The 24,202-nt window shown below is 63.6% G+C and overlaps 3 protein-coding genes across 3 annotated transcripts; all 3 read right to left on the bottom strand.

The window, feature by feature from the left end:
• Positions 1–706: 706 nt before the first annotated feature.
• On the bottom strand, positions 707–6,531 carry TOR4A (torsin family 4 member A). Its single transcript, XM_004780820.3, has 2 exons — positions 6,275–6,531; positions 707–5,533 (listed from the first exon to the last, which is right to left on the bottom strand). The coding sequence occupies exon 2, from the start codon at positions 5,494–5,496 to the stop codon at positions 4,228–4,230; it is 1,269 nt and encodes a 422-aa protein (XP_004780877.1). The 5' UTR covers positions 5,497–5,533; positions 6,275–6,531; the 3' UTR covers positions 707–4,227.
• Positions 6,532–7,949: 1,418 nt separating this feature from the next.
• Positions 7,950–18,675, bottom strand: NELFB (negative elongation factor complex member B). The gene is made up of 13 exons (XM_045082797.1): positions 18,374–18,675; positions 17,572–17,735; positions 17,300–17,399; positions 16,755–16,985; positions 14,372–14,557; positions 13,648–13,760; positions 13,015–13,117; positions 12,688–12,783; positions 12,323–12,465; positions 12,110–12,216; positions 9,207–9,348; positions 8,946–9,054; positions 7,950–8,846 (listed from the first exon to the last, which is right to left on the bottom strand). Exons 1-13 carry the CDS (start codon positions 18,473–18,475, stop codon positions 8,649–8,651), a joined length of 1,794 nt encoding a protein of 597 aa, XP_044938732.1. The 5' UTR covers positions 18,476–18,675; the 3' UTR covers positions 7,950–8,648.
• Positions 18,676–19,173: 498 nt separating this feature from the next.
• On the bottom strand, positions 19,174–23,587 carry STPG3 (sperm-tail PG-rich repeat containing 3). Its single transcript, XM_045082801.1, has 7 exons — positions 23,495–23,587; positions 22,384–22,588; positions 22,136–22,290; positions 21,895–22,029; positions 21,651–21,739; positions 21,107–21,407; positions 19,174–20,986 (listed from the first exon to the last, which is right to left on the bottom strand). The coding sequence occupies exons 2-7, from the start codon at positions 22,488–22,490 to the stop codon at positions 20,853–20,855; spliced, it is 921 nt and encodes a 306-aa protein (XP_044938736.1). The 5' UTR covers positions 22,491–22,588; positions 23,495–23,587; the 3' UTR covers positions 19,174–20,852.
• Between the last annotated feature and the right edge of the window lie 615 nt (positions 23,588–24,202).

Below are 24,202 nucleotides of genomic sequence, written 5' to 3'. Positions count from 1 at the left end.
TTCTCTTCGTAGAAATCGCCAATCTGATCTTAAAATGTACACAGAAAGGCAAAGGACCCAGAACAACCAGAACGATACTGAGAACGAAGAACAAGGTTGAATGACTCACACTTTCCAATTTCAAAACTAACTATAAAGCTACAGAAATCAAAAGAACGTGATCCCGGCAGGAGCATGGACACCGGGAAAGAGAACGTAACCGAGTCCAGAAACAAACCCTCGTCTTCGTGGCCGCTGAATTGCTGACAAAGGCCGTCCAGGGCAGTCGTCCGCGTCCGCAGCGGCTCCGTCACTCGCTCACTGGAAACCTAATCTGGGTGTTGCTGGGAAGGCATTCCGTAGAGGAGATTCAAGTCCGTAATCAACCGACTATACATAAAGGAACAATCTGGGCTGACCTGGGTGGGCCTGATTCAAAATGTGGAAAAGACTGAAGCGCAGGACTGCAGCTCCACCTCCACCGGCTCAGGCCTGAGCCCCAGCCGGCCCTTCCCCACGGCTTGCCCTCCCGTGTGGGGACCTCCTGTGGACGCTCTGCTCTGGTGGGCCCTAACTGCCGCCGGCGTCTAGGCAATTTAATGGAGAAAGGACAGACCTTTCACTGACACAGAGTAAGATTGATTTCGACCTTCATGTCACACCATGTATAAAAATTGGTTCCAAATGGTCCATAGACCTAAATGTAAGAGTTAAAACTTTAAAACCATTTAGAATAAAGCACGGGGGAAAGTCTTTATGGTCTGGGAGTAAGCAAGGAGTTCTTAGAAACATTTAAGTCGTGATCCATAAAAGAAAAAAAAAGGGTACATTTGACTTCATTAAAATTAAACACCTTTGCACTTCAAAACGCATTTTTAATTATGAAAATTAAGAACAACCCGTAGCCTGGAAGAAAACATATGCAACATACATCATATCAAACACGTACGGCCGGGATATATAGAGACCTACCACCAGTCAACAATCAGCGAAACGACCCAAGGACCGTGAATGTCTGAGCAGCACACGGGCTCAAGACCGTCAGGTACTAGGAAAACACAGACGGAAACCACCCACGTCAAACCAATGTTAAACCAATATGACACCCATGGCTGTCACGTAAGAGACCGTCAGTAACAAGTGTCGGAGAGCATGTGAAGAAGCCATGATCCCCACACACTGCTGCTGGAGTGCAAAATGGCATAATCCCATTGGAAAGCAGCTTGGCCGTTTCTTTAAGAAATCGCACAAAATGTTCATGTGACTCAGCAATTCTACTCTTTGGTATTTATTCACGATAAAGGAAAATGTATGTACAAAGAAATTTGGGGCAAGAGTTCCTTGCACGACTTATGCCTAATCTCCAACAAGTGCAAGCGGTCCAAGTGCGCACAGAATGTCTGGTCCACACGACGGCACACTGGTCAGCGGCAGAAAGGAGAGCACCCGGGCAGCCAAGCCCTATGGCTTGGGTGAACTTCAAAAGCCATATGCTAAGGGAAAGAAGCCAGGCACCAAAAGCTAAACACAGTCCACATATAGGAAACGCCTTGTAGAAAAGGCAGACCTCAGGAGACAGAATGAGCGGTTTTCTGAGGAAGGGGCGGAAACAGGTGTTCATGGAGAATAAGCAGGTTGGGCTCTCTGAGGTCGCGGAAAGACCCTAAGCCTAACTTGTGGCATTATCTGCACAACTCTGCAAATTTACTAAAAATCATTAAATCACCCACTTGAATGGGTCAATTTTGTGTCATATGAACGCTACTTCTATCAAGCTGTTCTGTTTCTGTTTGTTTTTTAATGAAGCAAACAGGAAAGCTACAGCATGAAAATAACCCAGACCAGTGGCGGTTCAGGGATGTGGACGCGGGCCGTGATGGGGGGGGGGCGCCGTCTGGACAAGCCCTGCTTCCTGCGCGGCCTGGTGCTCGCTTGGGAGAATTAACCCTTTACAATGCCTGCCAAACCTATGGTTTTTAGGAATAAATTCATAAATGTGAGCCAGATCTGTTGGCGGAACATTACACACGTGAGTTTTAATACGCGAATCAGGCCTGTCAGCCGCATGGCAGGGTGACAGCATCACACGCCCCACGCCAACCTGCGGATGAGCCTGATTCCCGTGAAAATCCGAAAAGGTTTTCCAAAGAATTTGACAAAATCATGGGCACCTGGGTGACTCAGACTCCTGATCTCAGTCAGGTCTTAATCTCAGGATCATGAGTTCAAGCCCTGAGTTGGGTAGGAAGCCTGCTTAAAAAGAAAAAAAAATTATTATTTTTTTTTTTTAATAAAATCAAGTTCTAAGGGAAAAAGCCCAACAAGAGCCAAGTAAGTCTTCAAGCATCGAGTCCTACCAGCGGTCCCAGCCCAGGGAACATGAACTGACCCACGGCTGGGAAACCGTCCCACCGGCACAGAGAGAACCCGAGAAGCTGGTTTCTAGCAGAATGGGAATTACAGAGCCCGGGAAAAAGAGGGAACTAGTTTATAAATACATCAATAAAATAAAATTTAAAAATTACATATAATGTCTGACAAGGGGGTGGATGAAAGGGCAGAGGGGAGTGTCCGGTGAGACGGCTCTGAGGGTGGAGAGAGCAGCGCCGCCCTCACTCCGGCGCCCCTGGGTTCCCAGCCCAAGCGGGGCTGTGAGTCCTCTCTCCGGGGTATACCTGCCAGCTGATTAAGGAGACGGACGGGGCCCTGAGGGGATCCACTACCAAAAACTAAAAATACAGCAAGATATAGAAAAGCATAAAAGACAAAGACAAAGTCCCACAAGAAGTGTAAGCCCGGAGGACCATGTGCCTGTGTCCCTCACCCGGATGCAGGGGCAGGCCCAGGAGCCTTGGAACTGGACACCGGCTCCTTTCCCCAGCGGCCGGCAAGTGCTGCGGGGTGGACAGACCTGGCCACGCCTCCCCCCACCCGGTGCGGGGAAAAGCTTCCAAATGTCGCCTGCACGTCCCCTCCCCCTGCACCCATGCCCGGCCCCAGGAGTTCGCAAAACTTCTCCGGACCAGCCCAGAGCCGTCCGCCCTTGCCACTTGGGTCCCCCTGGCCGCCGGTCCGGCCCAGCAGCTTCCCTGTCCTATGGGCTGACCTCCGCCCAGGGCCACAGACAACCGCGCTGGGAGAGAACCCGCGACCTGGGACTGGGCGGGGGCTTCTCCCCACGGCGGGAGCCTCCGGAGCGGCCTGTGCTGGTGCCCGGGTCTGCGGGCCCCGGGGGTGTGCTGAGCTCTGACGCGGGGGGTGGCGCGCACAGCCCTGCGCCCGGCCAGCTGGAGCTTCGCCTCTGCTCCCCGGGTCCCCGCTCCGCCGCCCCCAGACCCCGCGGCCCCCGCCGACACGCGCGGCCACCAGGCGGCAGCACTGAGGCCACCCCAGGGCTGAGGCTGCGATAACCGGGGGCGGGGGTGCTTCAACGCGATCACCGCCCTCCGGGAGAAACGCGCAAAAGGAGCCCGCAGCGCCTGAAAGCCTGAAAGCTCTGCGGTGGGCCTGCGTGATCTCTACCCTAAGGCCCGTCCCAGCTCGGCGTCCTGGAGCAAGGTGGTGACCGGGGCAGCGCCCCTGTCACCCTGAGAGAGTTCTCCCCGCCGTCCAGAGCGTCCTGCGGATTCCACTGGGTGAGCTCTTCGCGAGGAAACCCCCACACATCCCGTCTTCCCAGCAGCTCCTGGGCCCTGGAATCCGGGACAAACCCAGGGCGGCATCGTGAGGAGCATCCAGGACTTCGGGGCCCACGGGGTGAGCAGGTGTGCAAGGGCTGGACGGGAGTGTGCACGAGCGTGTGTGACGGCGGCTGCAGGCCTCCCGCAGAGCTGAAGTCACGGCCAGCTGCAGGGGACCAGCTACAGACCCTCCCTGGGAGCCACGCACTTTCTCCGAGGCCAGCCCTCCTCTGGAGCAAGGAGATGGGAACGCTCGCCTGCCGGGATGCCTGCTGCGAGGGGCACAGGGCAGGTGCTCAGAAATGGGGACTGAATTAAGAACCAGGAGGTGGCACACTGGGGGCTCAGGGGGAACTGTTATTGGAAGTGGCCGGCACAGAGCTGCCCCAGCCCCGCCAGCCTCCCTAGGTCCCAGGGTGAAAGCAGCTTGGGGGAGGGCAGTGGGGGCTGCAGACAGATTCATTCGAGGCCTCGGGCAAATCCGCAGGGTCCCCTCCCTCCTACTGCCGCCCCCAACCCAAGAGTCCCGCCGGCCCACTGGCGACCGCCATGTCCTGCTAAGGCTGTGCTACAAGAGATTGACCTTGGCCACCACCTGCTTGCAGCCGGTGACGGCGAACTCACGGCCAGCGACGCGGTAGTAGCTGAGCTGCGCCGCCAGGAGCTCGGCGCGGGCCTGCTCCGGGAAGAAGCCCTCCGCGGCCATCTCCTCGCGGAAGCAGCTGACCACGTCCTGCTTGTCCAGCAGCAGGAAGGGCACGATGGCCGCGGCCTGCCACAGCGGGTGCTCGCGGACCAGGAGCGCCCGCAGGCCCGCGCGCAGCTCCTCCTCGGCGCGCAGCGCGGCCGCCCTGTCCGGGTCCCCGTCGGGGCGCCGGGCCCGCGCAGCCGACGCGTTGCGCAGCACGAAGCGCGTGATGTCCGCGCCGCCCGCGCTGCTGAGGAGCACGTAAACCGCGTTGTGGAAGTGGTGGGCCCGCTGCGGCTGCAGGAGGCTCCGCAGCTCGTCCAGCAGCGCCCGCGGCAGCAGCTCGGCCTCGTCCAGCACCACTAGCGGGGTCTTCTCCTCCACCTCGGCCCGCGCCACCACGTCGGCCACCAGCCCGGCCAGCTGCTCGCGGCAGGCCTGCGCCGCCCGCGGCTCGGGGCAGTGGTGCCGCGCGTGGTACTGCAGCACCAGCGCGCCGTCCTCGAGGACCGCGCGGAAGTGGCGCGCCAGCAGGCGGCCCACGTGGCTCTTGCCCACGCCGCTGGGCCCGTGCAGCGCCAGAAGCAGCGGGCGGCTGTGCACGTGCGTGGCCAGGTAGTCCCGCAGCAGCGCCACGATGCGCCCCACGGCGGCCGGCTGCCCGAACACGGCGCGCTGCAGCGCCTTCTCCAGCCCGTCGAGGTCGTAGCGCTGCGCGTTATCGTCCAGGTTCTCGATGGCGTTGAGCACCTGGAAGCCCACGACGGCCACCAGCAACACCAGGCAGCGCTGCGCGCGGCTCCGGCGCTCGGCGTGAGGCCGGCACTTGCGCGAGGGCTCCGGGTAGAGCACCACGCGGCTGCGCCGGCGCCTCTTGCGCGGCGTCCTGGACGGCAGCTCGGCCGGGCCGTCGAAGGTGAAGACCTGCGGCCGGTCCCGGTCGGCGCGCGGCGCCCCTGAGCTGCAGCCGGCTCTGGCCGCTCCAGCCCCGGAGGCCGGCCCTGCGCCCGGCGGCAGGAGGCGCCGCTTGCGCAGGAGGCACACGCGGCGACGCAGGCGGACCACGGCGCGCAGCGGCGCGATCACGCTCGGGCCGGGGATGCTGGGGCCCGCGGCCGCAGGCTCCAGACTGGCCTGGACGCCGTCCATGGTGCAGAGGCGGCGCTCGGCATGCAGGTCGCCCTCCCTGCAACAGGAAGATGGAGAGGGTCTCCAGACTTCAGCCCGGCCAACTGGGACCCTTCCCCAGAATGACCTCACCCCTCTGGGAGGTCCCCAGGGAGCTCGGCGGGGTCGGGGGTCATGGGGGGTGGTCCCGGTGCCGGCCTCGCCAGAGCCTGGGTCTGGCCCCGCTGACCAGGAAGCGGCTCCCCGGCGGGGCCCCAATGCAAATCTCTCGGGTCCTCCCATAAACAGCCGCCGGCCTTGAGGAAGTGGCGGAGGAGGGAGGGCGCCGCTTATCGGGAAGCCAGCCGGCTTCCTGGAGGAGAAGTCGGTGCCAACTAGGCGCCGATTAGGGTGAAGAAGGGTCAAGGCGAGACCCCGCTGCCCGCCCACGGGTCCGACTGCCAGGCGCCAGGGGCCCTCCGAATCCCAAGTGGGAACCAAGAGAAGCAGAGGCCCAAGCGCCCCTAGAGTCCGGAGACCTCCCACACACACTAAAAAACGCTTGAAGGGGGAGGGGGGATCTGGCCGGAACTTCTGTTGAGAACGGGCCCAGGCCTCACTCCCCCAAACTGGGAACCTCCCAACATCCCTCCAGTGCACACTGATGGAACGGCCAGCAGGGACCCCCCCCAGACTAGTGGGGTGCGGTGGGGTGGCGTGGGAAGATGGACAAAAAGACGCAGAGAAGCGGAGCAAGAGCCGCCGGAGACGGAGCTGAAGACAGGCGGGACAGTCTCCCTGGCCCCCACCCGCCCCATACCTGCCGCTGTCAGGTGAAGCTCCTGCTGGCCCCCAGCCCAAGGGCAGCCCCCTGCCCAGGCCAGATGCCGGGGCTGCAGCTCAGGACACAGAAAACACCAGGGTCCTGGGGACGGTTCCAGAGGGGTCAGGGGTCTGGCCCGGCCTGCTCGGGCCTGGAGGGGCAGCGGCACCTGCGAGTCCCTGGGGAGCGGGAGGGGAGGAAGCCCGGGGAGGTTTCCGTGGCTCGTCGGAAAGGAAGTGAGTTCGGGGCGTGGCAGGAGGGCGGGGCGTGGGCCGGAGGGAGGCGCCAGGGGGGGCGGTCTGGCGGGCTGGCCCAGGTCCCTCCGCCCGCGGCCCTCCTGGCTGGTCCGTGTCTCCCGCTAAGGCTAAGGGAGCAGCCCTGCTCTGGGGTCCCACAGCCCCTTGCGTGTCAGCCTGTCCTCCACAGAACTTCCTTCCCCGGGGACATCTCCTGCGCCTGACCCCACACGGGGAGGGCAGCCGAGCAAGAGCAGAGGGGACCACGTGCCTAGTGCGGTCTCCCCAGTCCCTCTTTCTTCCCCTCCCCGGCCCCAACCTGGGGGCTCCCAGAGTAGAGCTCCATTCCCTCTCCGGCCGCCCCTCCCCCTCTTCCAGGGCCTCCCTTCCCCCACGCCCCTTTCCTTTCTGCCCCCCCCCCAGCCCTCCCACCCCAAGGACGGTCGAGCACACTGGGACAGAAATTCTAGAGCTGGGGGAACACCCGCGGGCATAGGTCAGCATCCTGGTCAGGGAGCAAATTCAGAAAAACCTAAGGCAGGTGGGGGCTCCTGTGTCCCTGCCCAGCCCTACTCCCAGCCCTGCACAGATGGGCCTTCCCGAGTGACCTCCTGCTCTTCCCATTCTGACCAAGGGCGGCACTGCACCTTGGCCCTCCCGAAGAGTGAGCTCAGCAAGCCATAGTGAGCCCAGGCTAGTCTGGCCCTGTGTCCCTCTGACACCGGCAGTCCAGCGCCCCTTGGCTGGCCCGCTGTGGCCCCCAACCTCATGCCAATAGCCCCCCGATCTGTCCTCAGCCTCCCTTTGCCCACACGGGCTCCCTGCCCAGCACACTGCCCCTGCAGCTGCCCCCCTCCCCCGCTCCCGGCTTCCCTGTGACCAGCATCGGGGAAACGTGGCTCTTGGGGCTTGGGAGCTCTCATTCTGTCCGAAATATGGGAGTTCCTGTTTGCCCATCGGTTCAGTGCCCTCGGGCAGGGTCACCGCACGGAGGAAGCACAGCTTCTCCACATCCTCCTCTCCAGCTGTGGGGCCTGGCTCCCCAGGACTGCCGCCCCTCTTCTGCATAGGGGCGCGTGCTTGGGGCCTTGGGCACCTAACCCACCACACAGACGTTGGTGCTGTCAGGCTTCCTGGGACCAGGGGCGAAGGACATTATCCAGGCCCTGCCCATGTCCCATGATCCTAGCACAGGTGTGGCCGGGTGAGGGCCTGCCTGGCTCTCTGCTTTCTAGGGAAAACGGAAGCAAATGCAAGAGGACCATCCCCCACCACCTCCACCCACACACCTGTCCTGCCTAAGGATGTCCCTCCTCCCAGGGACAGGCGCGGGCATCCAAACCGTGGCCTACAGAGGCAGACATGCCCTTAAGGTGCCCACCCACCTGCCCCACGTCCAACGCTCGGGTGTGCCCACCAACAGCTCAACCACTGGGTTTACCCAAACACCTTTTATTTACATACGTTAAGGCTCACAGTGCGCAACAGCTTGCACATGACCAAGATGGTGCGGCTGAGCAAGGAGCTCACCGCTCCGGGGTAAACTGAGGCAGCTGTTCCTCAGCGACACAGGGTGCTGCCGGCCGCTTCCCTGTGGAGCCGTGGACCGGCCACACCGTCCCGTGAAACACTCGGGCGCTCCCAGAGCAGACGATCCCATCGGCAGATGCCTGCACCCAGCAGAGCACTGGCTGATCTGGGCCCACGGAGCTGGGCCCGCCCCTTCCCTCAGGCTTTGGTCCCCCTGCCCTCTCCCGTGGAAAAAAGGTAGCTTTTTCCTAATAACAACTGCAGCCAATCTGTCTTCCCTACAGAAGCGGAAACTCACACCATGAGGCAGGAACAGGCCGGAAACTCCCCACAGCCTGGGAGTGACTTCGAGGAGCCAGCTGGGTCCATCACACCCAGCGCGGTCCTCCAGGGAAGCAGCCAAGGGCCTCCAAGGAGCAAACGCGGGCCCCAGGATCCAGGTCAGGGTGGGGCTGAGGCCCAGCAGCAGGCTGCCCCGCACAGGCCGTCCGGGGCGGAGAGTGCCCGGCTCCAGCCAGCCCAGCCCACGAGCAGCCCTTCTGCCTTCAGGAGAGACAGGGTCCCAACACTCCAAGTCCAGGGGAATGCCTACTGGCCAGCCAACGTCACAGACCCGCCAGGGGCCCGGCCCGGTCCTGAGTGGCCCCCGGGAAGCCTCCCAGCCCAGTGGGAGTGGACACAGCCGGGAGGGGCAGCTCCAGCGCCTGCGTCTCCGTGGCCTGGGCCGGGCTGGGCTTCCGGTGCTCCAGCTGCTCTAGCCTCTCTCCCAGCTGGGAGTAAAGCTCCTTCACCGCCTCTCCGCTCTGTGGGGGAAAGCGTGTGGCTGTAGGGCAGGCCCCAGAGGCACTCGGGACACCTCCACGTGGGGTACATGCACACAAGGAGAGGGCCGGGGCACGCACCTGGCCTGTGGGCTCCAGCGCCTTGCGCAAGGCGTCCAGCGTGGACGGCGCCACCCGGTGGTGCAGGTGGAGGAGCAGCCGCAGCACGTGCCGCTGCACGCTCTCCTTCCTGGGGGAGGGGCCGCGCTGCGGTGACCCAGAGCCCACCGCTACCCACCCCCCCCCAGCTGGGCCACACGCCCCGCCCCTGCAGCTGAGCCGCACCCACCACCACCCCGGGTAGGGGCACTGCGGACAGGGGACAGGGGCCGGAGCGGGCACCTGGGCGAGGCTGTGAGGAAAAAGCCGTCAAAGAGCCTCCTGCAGAAGTCCTCCAGGGCGAACTCGTCCGCCAGTAGCGCCAGGTTCCCCGTGAGCAGGTGCAGGAAGATGTCACCAAAGGCCAGGTCACCGAAGGTCTCCACTGCAAGCACAGCCCAGGTCAGCCCCGCCCGCCCTGTCAGCCCTGCCCCTGGAGTGTGCCTGCAAGCCAGAACCAGGGACCCGCACAGGCCAGGTGGACGGGGCAGGGGGCGGACAGGGGCCCTGGCGTAGGTGGTGAAGCAGACTACGGTGTGAGGACCGGGCCAGGCAGGGCAGGAGAGCCCATCTCCAGTGGCTGTGACCCTTGGCCAAGCGCCACGGCCCAGCCCACGAGCTTGACCTGACGGCTGGTTCTGAGAGAGAGAGACGACACCGGAAAGTGACTTCATGCTTCGAAGCCACCAACTCCAGAACTTAAAAGAAACAGCGGAAGTGACTACCAGGGAGCCTCAATGACAAGCAGAGACAAGAACGCCTACGCGCACAGCCGAGGGTCAGAGCCCCAGCCGGAGGGCAGGCCACAGGGGGACGCGCACACAAACACAAGTGCTGTACCACCGCCAGGGCCCTCAGGGCTGACGGAGCGACGCCAGCGGCACCCAAAGCGTGAGTGGACCCAGGTGCGGCCAGACACAGCCGGGGTGGGCTCCTGCCCCACATCTGAGTGGACAGGACACCCAGGCAGGTCCACAGTCACAACAGGGGACACTGCCCACCAAGTCCCAACAAATCCCACAGAAGCCTACAGATGGTGGGAAACCCTAGAGGTAACAAGGAAACACGAGAGCTGGAAGTGATACACTTCCCGATTGGCGCAAACTACCCACAGAAGAACACCACGGGGCGGCCGGGCAATTGCGCGCAGCGCCAAGACCTGGCCCCACGTGTGGCCACGGTGGCATCATGGTTTCTGACAGCACCCGTCTTCTGTAGAGACACCTGCTAGGTCCCTCACAGCTGCTGCGATGCCGAGTCTGGGTTCACGTCCAGACCGCCTCCACGGCCCCCATGCAGGCAGGCGGCAGGCCCTGGGCTCCACCGTGTGGTGCTCTGTGATTTCATCAAAAATTCTCACAATAGGGACGCCTGGGTGGCTCAGTTGGTTAAGCAGCTGCCTTCAGCTCAGGTCATGATCCCAGCGTCCTGGGATCGAGTCCCACATCGGGCTCCTTGCTCGTCAGGGAGCCTGCTTCTCCCTCTGCCTCTGCCTGCCATTCTGTCTGCCTGTGCTCGCTCTCGCTCGCTCTCTCTGACAAATAAATAAAATCTTTAAAAAAAAAAATTCTCACAATAAGGGGCGCCTGGGTGGCTCAGTGGGTTAAGCCGCTGCCTTTGGCTCAGGTCATGATCTCGGGGTCCTGGGATTGAGCCCCACATCAGGCTCTCTGCTCGGCGGGGAACCTGCTTCCCTCTCTCTCTCTCTCTGCCTGCCTCTCTGCCTACTTGTGATCTCTCCCTGTCAATGAATAAATAAAAAAAATCTTAAAAAAAAAAATTCTCACAATAAAAAGCTAAAAAATAGGGGTGCCTGGGTGGCTCAGTCGGTTGGGTGTCTGCCTTCGGCTCAGGTCGTGGTCCCCGGGTGCTGGGATGAGGTCCCATGTCAGGCTAGCTGCTCGGCGGGGACCTGCTCCTCCCTCTGCCTGCCGCTCCCCCGCTCCTGCTCGGGCTCTGACAAAGTCTCTTAAAAAAAGAGAAAAAGCTAAGAAAAAAAAAGCAGAAAAGAATTTTTAACTCGACATCCATTCTAACACCCACTAATGCCACCAAGGAACAAGGAGAGGCCTGCATCCCTGCCCACTGGGCAGCACTGCGGGGCTGGGGGACGTGGGAGCTCCTGAGGCAGGCAGGACACCCCCGCATCTAACCCACGCCTGGAGACCGCAGAAAGAAACAAAAGTACTGAAATGAACAGAAATGAGAAAGGCAGATTATTTGCACCTGCACTCTTAGAAGCTTCCAGAAACATACTCAAAAGCTCTAGCCTCTGTGGCCAGGAGGAGGACAGCCCAAGACGTGTCCACGCTCTGATCCAAAAGCGGTGAGAGCATTCCCTCACGTGGTCAGAAGCCCCAGGACGGGCCTGACACCACCCAGGAGCACTCTGCTGCACGGAGGAGGCCGGGGTCAGAGGGACACGGGGTGAGAGCCACTGGGAGGGGGACCTGCAAGACCCAACCAGGGGCCCAGGTGTGGGCGGGCCCTAGCAGCTGACGACAAGGACACGGGTTCTCCCCGGAGCCTCCAGAAGGAGCCGGCCCTGCCTGCAGCTCCACTGAAGCCCTGGGAGACGCACTTCATCCTCTGGCCTCTGGTAAGAAAACAAGTTCGTGCTGCTCACTCAGATGGGAGCTGGAGATAAATGAAGACTGAACAGCTTCCTTCGCAAACAGAACACGGATAACGTAACACACGCGCCATCCTCAGAGCCGTCAATGACCCAGAAACAGGCTCAGCAAGGGACGGGCGACAACTCTCCAAAGCAGCCTCAACACCCCAGACGAGCCTGCGGCCAGCAGTGGGAAAGCCGGGTGCTCCGGAACGCCCCCTCCCTAGCTTGGCCTGCAGCTTACTCCCAAAGGGGTCCACTCGGGCCCTGCCCTCTTCTTCCTACCAAGAAGCCCCGCGCCCCACAGCGCCTGTGGCCCGAGATCATCTGGGGTGGGCCCTGTCCACGTCGCAGGGACTAGAGGGACAACCCCTCCCTCGCCAGCTGGGAAGCAGCACAGCAGAAAGGGCCCCTCCACAAACGGCGACCGTGGCAAGGGGTGTCTGAGTCTACCAGGCTGGGCTCGCCCCTGTACCAGAGCGACTTCCGGAAGACCAGGGCCGCACCGAGGCGGGCGCCTGCCTGCACTCACCGAGCCCTGGCAGCAGGCGGAGCAGCGCGTTCTTGTTCCTCTGCTTGGTGACGTGCAGCACGTAGTAGAGTCCCACCTCACAGGCCATGCGCTGCTCCTGCAGGAACCTGCGCCGGCGAGGACGGGTCAGCCCCGAGCCACTCGCTCGCGCCGCAGGGCCTTCTGCGGGGAGCCCGAGGGCGAGGCACCCCGCCCACGCCTCCGAGCCCCTACTTGGTGAAACTCTCCGGAAGCGTGTTTGGGTACGAGACGGGGGCCTTCTCCTCGGCCGGGAGCTTCTGATCCACGTTGAAGGTATGGTCGTCCACCACGAAGGACATGAGCATGGGCAGGAATCTGGTGACGAGCTCCACCTCCTAGGCCGGGAGAAGACCCCAAACTTGTCCAGCACAGCCCTGCTTTTGTCCTGGCCCATACCCCGGCCCTCACCCACCCACCTCACGTCAAGGTCTTCTGGACGGTGACCTAAAGGCCTGGTCCTCCATCCTGCCTCCCAAGGCCCCACCTTGCTCATCTTCCTCAGCCCCACAGACCCTCTCGCAAAGGTCACAGACACAATCGCACCCCAGTACTGTTACCATCTTGGGCTCCTTGAAGACCTGGCTGTCGATCATGTCCCACGCCCCCTGGCCCAGGGCCAGCAGCCTGAGCAGCAGGAGGAGATCTGGGCTGTCCTGCGGGGAAGCACAGGCCTCAACACTCAACATGTGCTCGGGGGGCCTCCCTCCCCCGCGGACACCCCCCACTGCCGCTGGGTCCTCCTGGCGCAGCCACTACCAGCCACTTCGCTCCCAGGCTCCACATGCCCACCGGCCACCAGGAGGAGCACGTGCACACCTGACCAGCAGCAGTCCGTGCCGGCAGCCCTACCCAGAGGCAGCGGGCAGCCAGCCTGGCACGCTCACCCTGGGCAGCGTCTCCTGGCCGACCAGCTCCTGCAGGTGGCGGACAGTGCTCAGCGACAGCGTGTTGATGGCAAAGGGGTCACACAGGATCATGGACAGGTCCCTGCGAGGACAGGCACATTGTGCTTCCGTGGCCTGGCCTCAGGCCGGGGAGAAGGGCCCCTCCACACAGAGCAAGCCTGTCTACCTGCTCTGGATCCCTTCCCGGAACAACTCTGCCATTCGTAACTCATCTCTGACGTACTCAAAACACTAAAGAGTCAAAAAACCTTTTTTAAAAAATTAAGTTCCCATTTTGGTTCTGAAAACCTGACCCCGATTCTGGAAGCACATGCTGGACCCCCCCAGAGACAGAGAGAGAAAACAGTGCTGGGAGCCAGATCCCCCCAGCACAGCAGGCCCCTGGGACGGGGCCGAACGCCCAGCCCTCTGTCACACCCATGCCCTGGCCCAGGCCCAGGCTTCCCGGAGACTCCGAGAGCCTCAGCCACAGCACCTGGGCCTCAGCGGTGCGCACGAGCACCCGGTAGTTCCGAGACGTACTAGAATAAACTGCAGACAGAGCCTGCTCGCCCGGACACCTGCCGACAGGACCTCGGGGGCGGGGAGCGTCTGCACAAGGCTCACCCTTACCCCAGGACTTGCTCCTGCCCCTTTTTCACTCCGTCCAGAAACCCCTGCAGCTCCCGGGCCCTCTTGCTGTCCACGAAGCGCTCACGGATGCAGGCGTCCAGGCACCAGGTAAACTGCAGGGAGGAAGCACGATCAGGACGTCATCCGAGAACACGGCCGGCACCCACGTCTCACGGACAGCAGGCCTCGCTGCCTCGTGGTCCAGGCCCAGCTCAGTGCAAAGGCAGACAGGCCCGAGGTCCCACGTGCCCCGCGGGCCAGTCAGTGCGCGGAGGAGATACTGCGCATGCTCTGGCCCACCTTGTGGGAGTGGGGGCTACAGTCTCACGTGCTGACACCACACAGCCCGCAGGAAGGGACACGGTCCCAGGCCACACAGCACCCACACTGGGGACAAGGGCAGCACAGGAAGCCCTGCCCCTGGAGGGCTCTAGAGCAGGGGAGCGCCAGTGGCCAGGGAAACCCCAAAGAACCCCCAAAAGAAGCCAGAGCAAGCGTCCAAGAAGGGCCATGGGGCTGGTCCCAACTGGAGCAGAGGAAGACACGGAGCAGGCACACAAGGGAGGTCGAGGCAGCCGGCTCTGACATAAGGGCCGGAAGAGGCCCCCTGCCCTGGAGTCCAATTGGCTGAGGGGGCCCCGGCCTGGCACAGAGGGGCTGCTGGGCATGGGGCGCAGACAGGGAAGAGACAGAAGGAAGGGGGAGGGGCCGGCGCAGCCAGCACCTTGTGGCAGGGGTCCACGGAGCAGATGTCCCCGACGTCCAGCTCATGCAGGGACATGAGCAGCTCGGCCCGCAGGGTACAGTAGTGCACGTTGCGCGTCCTCAGGAACAGCGTCCGCAGGAACTGCAGCACCATGTCGTACAGCTTCACGTTCTTCCCCACCATCTGCGTCAGCTTCTGCACCACCTGGGGGCGGGGGGGAGGCCCGCGCCACAGGGTCACTGACGGCCCCGGGCAGCATGGTCCATTCCTGACACCCGGGAGTCTCCGCTCTCACAAGATGCCAGCTCTGGGTCAGCAGGTGGCATTTCTGGCGTTTAAGGAGATGAAGCCCACATGAGATCAGATCCCAGCTTCTCCGAAAGGCCATTGACCTGTGACCCCAGACTCCTCAGAGCCGCCCAGGAGGTCTGCTGCCTGCTTGCCTGGTCAGCTGGCCCAGGGAGATGCAGGCCCAGGGAAGCCCAGCCTGGGCCACCTGGCTCCCTGCATCGTCCCAAAGCACGACGCCCCTTGGCGGCCCTGTCCCACATCTAGCACCTAGCCTGCTCCTCGGTAGGGACCACCCACTTCTGCAGTCCGCCCCATGTCCCTCACAGAAGGTTCCTGCCACACCGCCGCGGCCAGTAGGAGGGAGCATGGCTCACTGCTCCCGAACAAGGGCTGGGCCTCCGGCTTTGACATTGGGAAGGACGCACAGAACCTGGGGTAACAGGCATCACGGACCCGACAGCCTGGACACGGGGCAGAGACCAGCAGGGTCGGCCGGGGCAGCGAGTGCGGGAGGCAACCTCGGGGCCCCAGGCAAGGTCTCTTTAGCAGGCATCAGAGCTGGCCTGCCGGCGAACAAGAGTGGTGAAGCTCAGGCTACTGGCGGGGAGGCCAGCTAGGCCCACAGCCGTGGCCCCAGTGGCTGAGCCACACCCTGAGGGCCGTGGGCGATACCCTCTCCCCTCATAGTGGGCGCAGGCCACAGAGCCAGAAAGACCCAGCCCCCCCCCCCCCGGAGGGCACTGGCTTGGAGGGGAATGTGAGGAAAAGGCAAGAGACCACAGCCAGGAAGTAGTACTGCCCCCACTGCCAGACCAAGGCAGGAGGCGTCAGGTCAGATCCCACTTCACAGCAGCCCACGGTCCTCGGCGAGAAAATGAAGGGCCAACAAAACACCTGGCGCCACTCAACCAGAGTGTGGTGGCTCCCCACTGCCGCCCTCCTCCATGCACCATCACTCTGGAGCAGGTCAGGCGACTTCTGTGACCCCCAACGTGCTGGGAAAAGCCAAAGTCTCCGTGGTGGCCTCCAGCCCTCCCGAGCTCAGCCCCTGATCTACTCATCGCGTGCTCTCGGCTCAGCCACATAAGCCGCGTGATTCCTGGCGGTCAGCAGGCTCCCCTTCAGAGCCCATGCTCACCCCCCAGCCCTGCTTCGCCTTGCTCTGCAGCCTCATGTCTCCGCAGCCCTGGGCCACCCCTTGAGCTCTAGATGACCAGTCTGAGACATGCACTCTGTAGTGCCTGCCCCAGGCAAACGCCGAGACCTCTTGGGTCAGTGAAGGGTGCAAGCACCTACAGCAGGAAGTCAGGACTCAAGAAATATTTGCCAAAATACTAAGGGAGTCAGACAAAGAAACGGAAAAAAGGAGGGATCCCTGGGGGGCTCAGTGGTTAAGCATCTGCCTTCAGCACAGGTCAGGATCCCAAGGTCTTGGGATCAGGCCCCACATCAGGCCCCCTGCACAGTGGGCAGCCTGCTTCTCCCTCTCCCCTGCTCCTCCCAAATGCTCATACTCTCTAAAAAACCCATAAAAATCTTTTTTAAAAAAAAGAGAAATGTCGGGCAAGGTCAGTCAGGAGCGTGTGTCACTCCTGATCTTGGGACTGTGAGTTTGAGCCCCATGCTGGATGTAGAGAGAACTTAAAAATAAAATCTTGAGGGTCGCCTGGATGGCTCAGTGGGTTAAAGCCTCTGCCTTCGGCTCAGGTTGTGATCTCAGGGTCCTGGGATCGAGCCCCGCATCAGGCTCTCTGCTCAGTGGAGAGCCTGCTCCCCCCCCCCTCTCCCTGCCTCTCTGACTACTTGTGATCTCTGTCAATTAAATAAGTGAAATCTTTAAAAAATAATAATAACAAAATAAAAAATAAAAATAAAAATAAAATCTTGAAAACCAAAACCTCCTAGAGCAAAGGAAGAATTGAGGATCATCACTGGGAAGGCTTGCCAGGTCGCCAAGGGCCAAGCACATACAGCAAAGAGACCCCACGAGGCCCAGCACCACAAGGCCCCTTGGCCAGCCACATACACAAGCCCGCCCTTCCCATGAGCGGAACAATGGAAGTCCCCAAAGTGGCTGGGAAGGGGGTGGTCAGGGTGCAGCCGGCCTCACCTCGCCCTGGCGTCTTGTCTTCGGGGAAGGGCTGAAGAAGTTGTGCAGGACAGAGAGCTCTGTGCTGAAAAGCGCACTCTCCTTCTCCAGGATGTACTGCTTCAGCAGCGGGGACACTTCGTCCCCGAACAGGGCCTGGTTGTCCTGCCAGATCTGCCGCTTCACCTCCACTGCGCAGGCCCGGTAAAGCTCCTTGTCGGCCATCACCAGCTTTAGCTTCTTCTCCGGAACCTACACATGCACATGGGCCACCCCTCAGGATAGGTCAGGAGACCTCAGCGCCCCCAGCAGCGGCCACCTCAAGCCCAGTCCCACCAGCAGGGGCACCTGCACCTGCGCCTGGACCCCAGGCCCCGGCAGAGGCCGACGGACGGCCAGCTCCTGCCAAGCCGCTGTGGGTCCCACAACCCAAGCTTCTGTCTCTGCCTGGCTTGGAGAACGTGTCCTGGAGCTGCGGGTCTGGGCAGGCAGCTCCGCACAGCTCCCCAGCTCCAAGCCGTCACCCTGATCCAGAGCAAGCCCTGAGCCTGGCCTGTGGAGCTCACCTTGGGCAGGTGCTTCATGACGCACATCACCACCGGCTGCAGAGACGGCATCTTCACCAGGGAGAAGCTCTTCTCCAGGAGGTCCTCCAGTTTCTTGCACCTGGGAAGACGCCCTTTCTGAGCACAGCGGCGGCCTCCGTGCCCCAGGCAGCTGCCAGGACAGGGGACGGGTCTCCACGCGCGGACCTCGCGGCGGAGCAGGGCTGCGCAGCCCGGGGGTCAGTGCCCCAGCAGGGCCCAGAGGAGGGCTGCGCGTCTCACCGCCCACGCACCTCTCCTCGGCCTTGCCCTCCGAGGCGATGGCCGACACGCGCTCCAGCAGCTTGTCCCGCAGCTCGTCGAACACCGACTGGTGGAACTCCAGCCGCGGGGTCCCGTGCAGGTCCAGGAACGGCAGGGCGGACTGCAGGGAGGGCAGCAGCACGCCATTCTCCGTCTGGGGAAAGAGGCGGCCCGTGGGCGCAGGGTCGGCTTCGCCTCCCGGGGCGCGGAGCGACCCCAGGACGTTCGGCTGCCCGGCGCAGGCACGTCCCCCGCAGCCCCCGCAGCCCCCCCGCAGCCCCCCTGCACCCCGGCCGCCGCAGCCCCCGCAGCCGCCGCAGCCGCCGCAGCCCCTCGCAGGCCCCGCAACCCCCGCAGCCCCCGCAGGCCCCGCAGCCCCCCCGCACCCCGGCCGCCACAGCCCCCCGCAGCCCCCGCAGGCCCCGCAGCCGCCGCAGCCCCCCGCAGCCCCCGCAGCCCCCCGCAGCCCCCGCAGGCCCCGCAGCCGCCGCAGCCCCCCGCAGCCCCCGCAGCCCCCCGCAGCCCCCGCAGGCCCCGCAGCCGCCGCAGCCCCCCGCAGGCCCCGCAGCCCCCGCAGGCCCCGCAGCCCCCCGCAGCCCCCCGCAGGCCCCGCAGGCCCCCCAGCAGCCCCCGCAGCCGCCGCAGCCCCCCGCAGCCCCCGCAGCCCCCCGCAGCCCCCCGCAGCCCCCCGCAGGCCCCAGCCCCCCCCCGCAGCCCCCGCAGGCCCCGCAGCCGCCGCAGCCCCCGCAGCCCCCGCAGCCGCCGCAGCCCCCCGCAGCCCGGCCGCCGCACCTGGAACTGCTCGATGGCCTTGAGCGGCTCCGTGCAGTTGGTCAGCGTCTCCTTCAGGTCCTCGCCGTTGGCCACGCCCAGGTCCTGCAGCCCCGCGAACATGGCCGAGGCCGCGGCCCCCGCGCGGCCCGGCGCCCCATCCCCGCCGCGCTCCCCCGGCGCCGCCGCGCCCGCCGCAGGCGCCCCCGGCGTCCGCTCGCTCGGGCCTCGGGGGCCGCCCGCGCTCCGCTCCCCGGCGCCCTCCAGCTCCGCCAGGTCCCGCCGGCAGCGCGGCTCCGCCGGAGCCGTGGCCGCCCACTTCCGTCCTGCGAGGCCGCGTCCGCCGGCCAAACGGTCCCCCGGAAACGCCGCCGGCGGCGCGCAGAGGTTCCTGGGAGCGAGCGCCCCGCCCCCTGCGCCGCGGCCCGCAGCCCGGAGAGGCTCCCAGCCGCGGCCCTTCGCCGCGGGTCTCCCGCCGGGCCGCGAGCGTGCGCTGCGCGTGACCTCATCCTCGGGCTCAGGGTCCTCGGGGGGCACGGCGGCGCGCTGCGGGGCGCCGGGGCGGGGGACCCGGGAAGGGGGCTGCCGGCGGGGTCGGAACTGGGGTTTTGACCCCGTGGTCTTTAATCCTGAAAAGCCCCGCGAGCGGCCTGTGAGATCAGCCTTTCGACGCGGACCGTATTTTGGCTTCAGGAGGCGCGTCCGCCCTCGCTGCCCCCGGCCACGGGCCGCACTGGGCGCGCGACCCCTGCGTCCCTGGAACTTGGCTTCCTCCTTGCCCAGCAGAGACGGGGAAGAGGCTGCGGCGCAAGGTTGTTGCGAAGACCGCGTGCTTCCGGAGGCGCCGAGCGGAGACCCACTGGAGACCTGGGGGACAGCGTGAGATCGGGACAAGGACAGGTGTCTCACTCATCACAGTGAATATCCAAGCCCAAGGCTAACCCAAGGCGGGTGGCCCTCGGGCTGACTCGTCCATCCTGACACACTGCGAATTCAAGGCTCAGGTTTTATGGTGTCCCTTGTCCCTTGCAATGCAAGAAGCTGGGCATCGTAAGTGGGCACCGCCTGATGGGCACTCTCCTTGGGCTCCTCTCTGCTACGTGTTCAAGCCCCTGGACCCAGCATTCAGCGCTCTGCGGCCTCTCAGCCCACCAGCTCCCCGCTCCCCCCAAACAGCCCTGTGTCCTCCCGGGTTTGGCCACACCAAACATCACCCCTCTCCCTTTTTGTCTTCTGAGGTTCTTCCTGCTAGAAATCCCCTTCCTACTGCCAGCAAACTCCTGGTCATCTTTAAAAGTCACTTCCCCTGCTACCTCCTCCAGGAAGCCCTCCCTCTTCAGCCCAGCTGGAGGGCAGTGCTCCTTCCTGCTGGTCCCACTCCTGACTTTGAGCCCTGGGGGTTGCTTTCCACCCTCTTTCCCCTGAATCAAGCTCCCAAGGCCAGGCCTTCTATGGCTCTGCCTCTGTTGCCTGCAGGCTGAGCTGGTCAGCCCCGGGCCTAAGGATGGCCATCTGCCATGCCACTGCTCTAATTCCCAGGGATGCTGCAGCTCAACGTCCGAAATTGAGCTCTAGAGGAGGTGACAGGTAAATTGCACTCAGACCCCCTGGCTTTGGCCTCTGTGTTGGATGGAATGATGTCCACACCACAGCATCAACTGTTGCAGTGCCTTTTTGAAGGGGTCAGGCTCTGGCCCATCACATGGGTGGCACAGGAAGGAACCCTGGAGGGTGCAGGGATAGGAGCCGCCCCAGCTGCAGGTGAGGCCCTTAAGGGAGGCAATCTTGGCGACAACCCCTTGGTAGAAAGGTAGGCTGCTCCTGTGGACAGAGGCAGGACCCTAACAAGTGAAGGCCCAGGAAGTCTGCTGGCTGTGGTATGGCCTACACAGCCCTGGGCAACTTCACAGGGTCTTTGGGCAGGAGCCGAAGAAGTGGAGAACCAGCTGGTCCTCTGCACCCTCCCTGGTCATGGGGCAGGCCGACCTCACCTCAAGATGACAACTGATCCTTGGGTACACTGGCAGCTTGGCCAGTCCCTTGAGTAGCACACCTGGGTGGAGGTGTCTTGTATTGCCCACTGGGTCCCTTCCCGTGCAGTCCCCAGCCAGGAAGCCCCAGGCTGCCACCCTACCCGCCCTAGAGAAGAGGGCACCAAAGGGGAAGCAGAGGGAGACCCCTGGGCAAGGAAAACCAAACATGACAGGTCAGCAGCAGGCCACATCTGTGGGACAGCTCACCAGTCAAGCACACAGCAGAGTCGGGAAGAACCTTCAGCATCTCTGTATTGGGGGGGGGGGGGGATAGATGGGCTTTGGGCTGGACTGTCCTCAATGTCCACAGCTCACAGAGGGGTTGGTCAGCCAGGAGGGTGGGTCAGAGACACCCACAGAGTCAAAAGGCCGAGGGGGAGGCCCTTAGTTCCAGGCAGGCCTGGGAAGGCCCCCAAGGAAACCAGGGTTCTGTGAATAAGCGGGTGGCCGGCTGTGCAGAGGCGGCGCTACACAGTGCAGAAGGGTCCCGTGTCATGGCGCTTGGGTCTTCGGACACCCTGGATCACCACTCCCGGCGCAGCGGGGAAGCGCGAGTTAGAGCAACCCTCCACGTGGTGGGCAGCTGGGCCGGGACTGCGGGCTGCGGGGAGAAGGTGGAGCCCACTAGGCTAGAGCGCCAGGGGCCGCGCAGCTCGCAGCTCCCCGCAGGCTGTCCCCAGCCCTGCCCCGGCCAGGCCTCCTCTCTCGGAGGTCTCCTCACAGGAACTGAGCCAGGAGGCGAAGGCCGGTGAGCGGCTCATGGAGAAGGCGGGCGGGCGCGGGTTCTGCAGGCGGCACCCAGGAAAGATGTCGTAGGTGGTAGGGCCGGGAAGCTTCTTGTCCCGCGGGGCCTGTGGAGGGCCCTGAAGCTGGGGCTGGGGACGGTGACCCGCACCCCCGGCCCGCGGCAGCCCAGGGCGGGCGGGGGCCTCAACTGTCTTGGAAGAGGGGCGGCGGACCCCACAGCTGAAAGCCGGGAAGGCAGGCGGGCTGAGTGGCTGGTAGTCCGCGGGTGACGGCCACTGCGGGGGACAGAGGCTGCGGCTGCTCCCGCGGGCCCCGCCCCTTCCCGGCCCCTCCAGCAGGCCCCGCCCCCTCCGCCCGGCCGCCCCACAGCCCCGCCCCCTCCGCCCGACCGCACCCCGCAGACCCCGCCCCCTCCGCCCCACAGCCCCGCCCCCGCAGACCCCGCCCCCTCCAGCCCGCCCGCAGGCCCCGCCCCTCCCCGGCCCGCCCCCGCAGGAGTAGCCGGGCGGGCCCTCCACCTTTTGCTCTTGGTTAAAGTCGGCCTTCTGCGTGAAGGGGCTTTCGCTCTGGAACCACAAGGTCTGCCACGCCCTGCGGCCACCGCCCTCTGCAGCAGCGGCAGCGCGGTTGTGGGGCGGGGAAGGCCGGCGGCCCGAGCCCCGCTTCCGGGGGCAGGGGCGGGCGGTGGGGCGGGGCGGGGCGGGGCGGGGCGGGGCGGTGGAGGGGGCGGGGCGGGGCGGGCGGTGGGGAGGGGACACGCACCGCGGGTGCGGAGTCTGCGGCCGATGCTGAAGTGGGGATGCGGGGAGGACTCGCGCACGGAAGCGTCCGGCACCGGGTACTTGGCGGGGCCGGGGGTCTGCAGGTCGGTCACGATGGGTGGGCGTCGTTCCAGCCCTGGCAGGAAGCAAACTCCGGGCCTGGGGACTCAGCGGGCGCCTCCCTAGCCCTGCCCGCCTCCCCAGACCGGACTGAGGTGGGGGTAGCCAGGACCCTTGCTCACACAGCTCCCTCCGGTTCTGGGCGCAGATAGGCGGGTGCTCCTGCAGGAAGCCCGGTTCCGTCCTGAGGCCAGCCTGGAGCTCCTGCACTCCCGGGGGCCACATCTCCCCGGGGGCCCCTGGCTGGGGGCCCCACAAGAACACGGTAGCCTTGGGCCTACAAGGGAGAGGGGGGAGCGCTGTCCACCCAGCCCAAGGGCCGTCCCGCCCGGGTGGCTCCCCCGGCACACCCAGCTCCCGGAGAAGTTACCGGGCTGGCACAAGTGGCCTCTGCCTCAGGGAACCATGAGTCCAGTGCTGGCCTCCACTGATGTAAAAATTCGCCAGGAATTTCACAGCTTTCTGGTCAAAATTCATTGTCAAAGTATCTGGCTCTCTTCTGCAGGGACGCCTCCGAGCTCTGTGACCTCATTATCCAGCCATGGGCAACCCCTGCCTCCGTGGCCAGGAACTCCCTTGGGAAGGAACATTGCCCAGTCCTGGAGAGGCTGCTACTGTGGGCCCCTCACAGAGACCCCTCCCCTGCCCGGCCAGGTGGGTCACTCTGGAGTCAGCCTCAGCCCAGGGGACCCCTAGTCTGCCCCAGTGACTTCTGGCTTGGCCTCCTTCCCACTCTTCTCCCCTTCGTTACCCCAACCCCCTCCTTCCCTAGAATCTGGGGTCTCTTGAGCGACCGGAGTCCACTTTAGCAGGGCTTCTGGGAGGACCGGCGCCTCTACACAGGACTGAGCTGGATGAGGAGGGGAGGGTGGAGGGACCCAGGAAAACCCCCTGGAGGAGGAGCTCCTGCTGGAAACCCAGCCCTCAGAAAAGCAGAGCAGCGGAAGGAGGGTCTAGGTGGACCCTGCTGACCATAGAGGCAGTCTGGGGACTGGAGCTTCCTGGTGGCCCAGGTTGGGCCGAGGTGTGGGGGCCTATCTTCTGCTTAGTTGCACAGAGGCTGGAAGGTGTCCGAGATGATCGGGGCTGCCCAGGCTGCGGCGGGAAGGAACAGCGAGCCCATGGGAGAGAGGGCCCGCTCGAGCTCCGGGGCCCTTGCTGTGCCCTTTACAATTGACTAGCCTGCTAGCCCTAGGCCTGGTCTTGACCTAGTCCATGCCAGCAGGGCCCAGTCAAGAGCAGCTCGTCGTCCAGACCTACCCCCACTGAGTCTCTGCAGATCTCTCCCAGCCAGCACCGACCCTGCTGGCCTCGGGAGGCGCTCCGGGGAGATGGAAGGAGCGGGACAGAAACTACCTGCAGGAAACGTGGGGCTCACGGCCTGTGCTCCAGGCCCCTCCCTTGGTGCACGGTGTTCTGCAGGGGCAGCTTTCGCTACAAAGCCGCTTTCATTGGACATTTGAGATACGCTGATGGCTGACCTCACACAGACGTCCTCAGCCACCTGTCCGTGGGTTCCTGTGGACAGGTTCCTGTGAGCAAAAGCGGCCCATCCAAGTAGGTAACTTTCGGTAAGGACTTGACCCGTAGCCCCTCGCTGCTTTCCGGACAGCGCCCGTGGCCATGCTGGAGGGAGCATCACGCGCCCCTGCTATCAGCGCTGGTGTGAGGTTCGACCTTGGTCTGTTTCCTGACTGTGGGTTCTTTCATTAAGTTGTCCACATTCCGTGTTCCTACCCCAGTGCTGATTTCTCTTGTTTTTGTGAGGTTTTTACACTGATAGCAGATCTCGGCCTAAACCTGTTGAAATCTTTTTTTCCGCACCGTACTTGTAGTCCGCTTTTTCGCAGTTTTTTGTGTTTTCTGACACATACTAGAATCTACTTGCCTTTTCCTTTGATACTTTCCGTTGTTTTTATAGTTAAGAACACATCCCTATACAAAAAAATAAAATCAGTTATCATTTAGGGTGGAAAAAAGGACCCACTTCCAGGGGAAAGACTCCAGAACAGAGTTCCAAGAGCCCTGAGGCACAGACACCTGCCCTGAGGTCTCCCACCATGCCCAAGAAGCTTTCCAGGGCGTCTGATCTGAGGAGCGCGCTTGGGAGCGGGTAGCAAGAGTCCAGGCCCAGTCCCTTCCCGGCAGGGCTGTCCCCAGTTCTCTGAGCTCCCCGGGTCCTGAGGCTG

This window comes from Mustela putorius, unplaced genomic scaffold, assembly GCF_011764305.1.
Source record: "Mustela putorius furo isolate JIRA1106 unplaced genomic scaffold, ASM1176430v1.1 tig00000596_pilon_pilon_pilon, whole genome shotgun sequence".
NCBI classification, from domain to species: Eukaryota; Metazoa; Chordata; class Mammalia; order Carnivora; family Mustelidae; genus Mustela; species Mustela putorius.
Note: the sequence above shows the minus strand (reverse complement) of the source record. Positions and strands in the feature narration are given on the sequence as shown.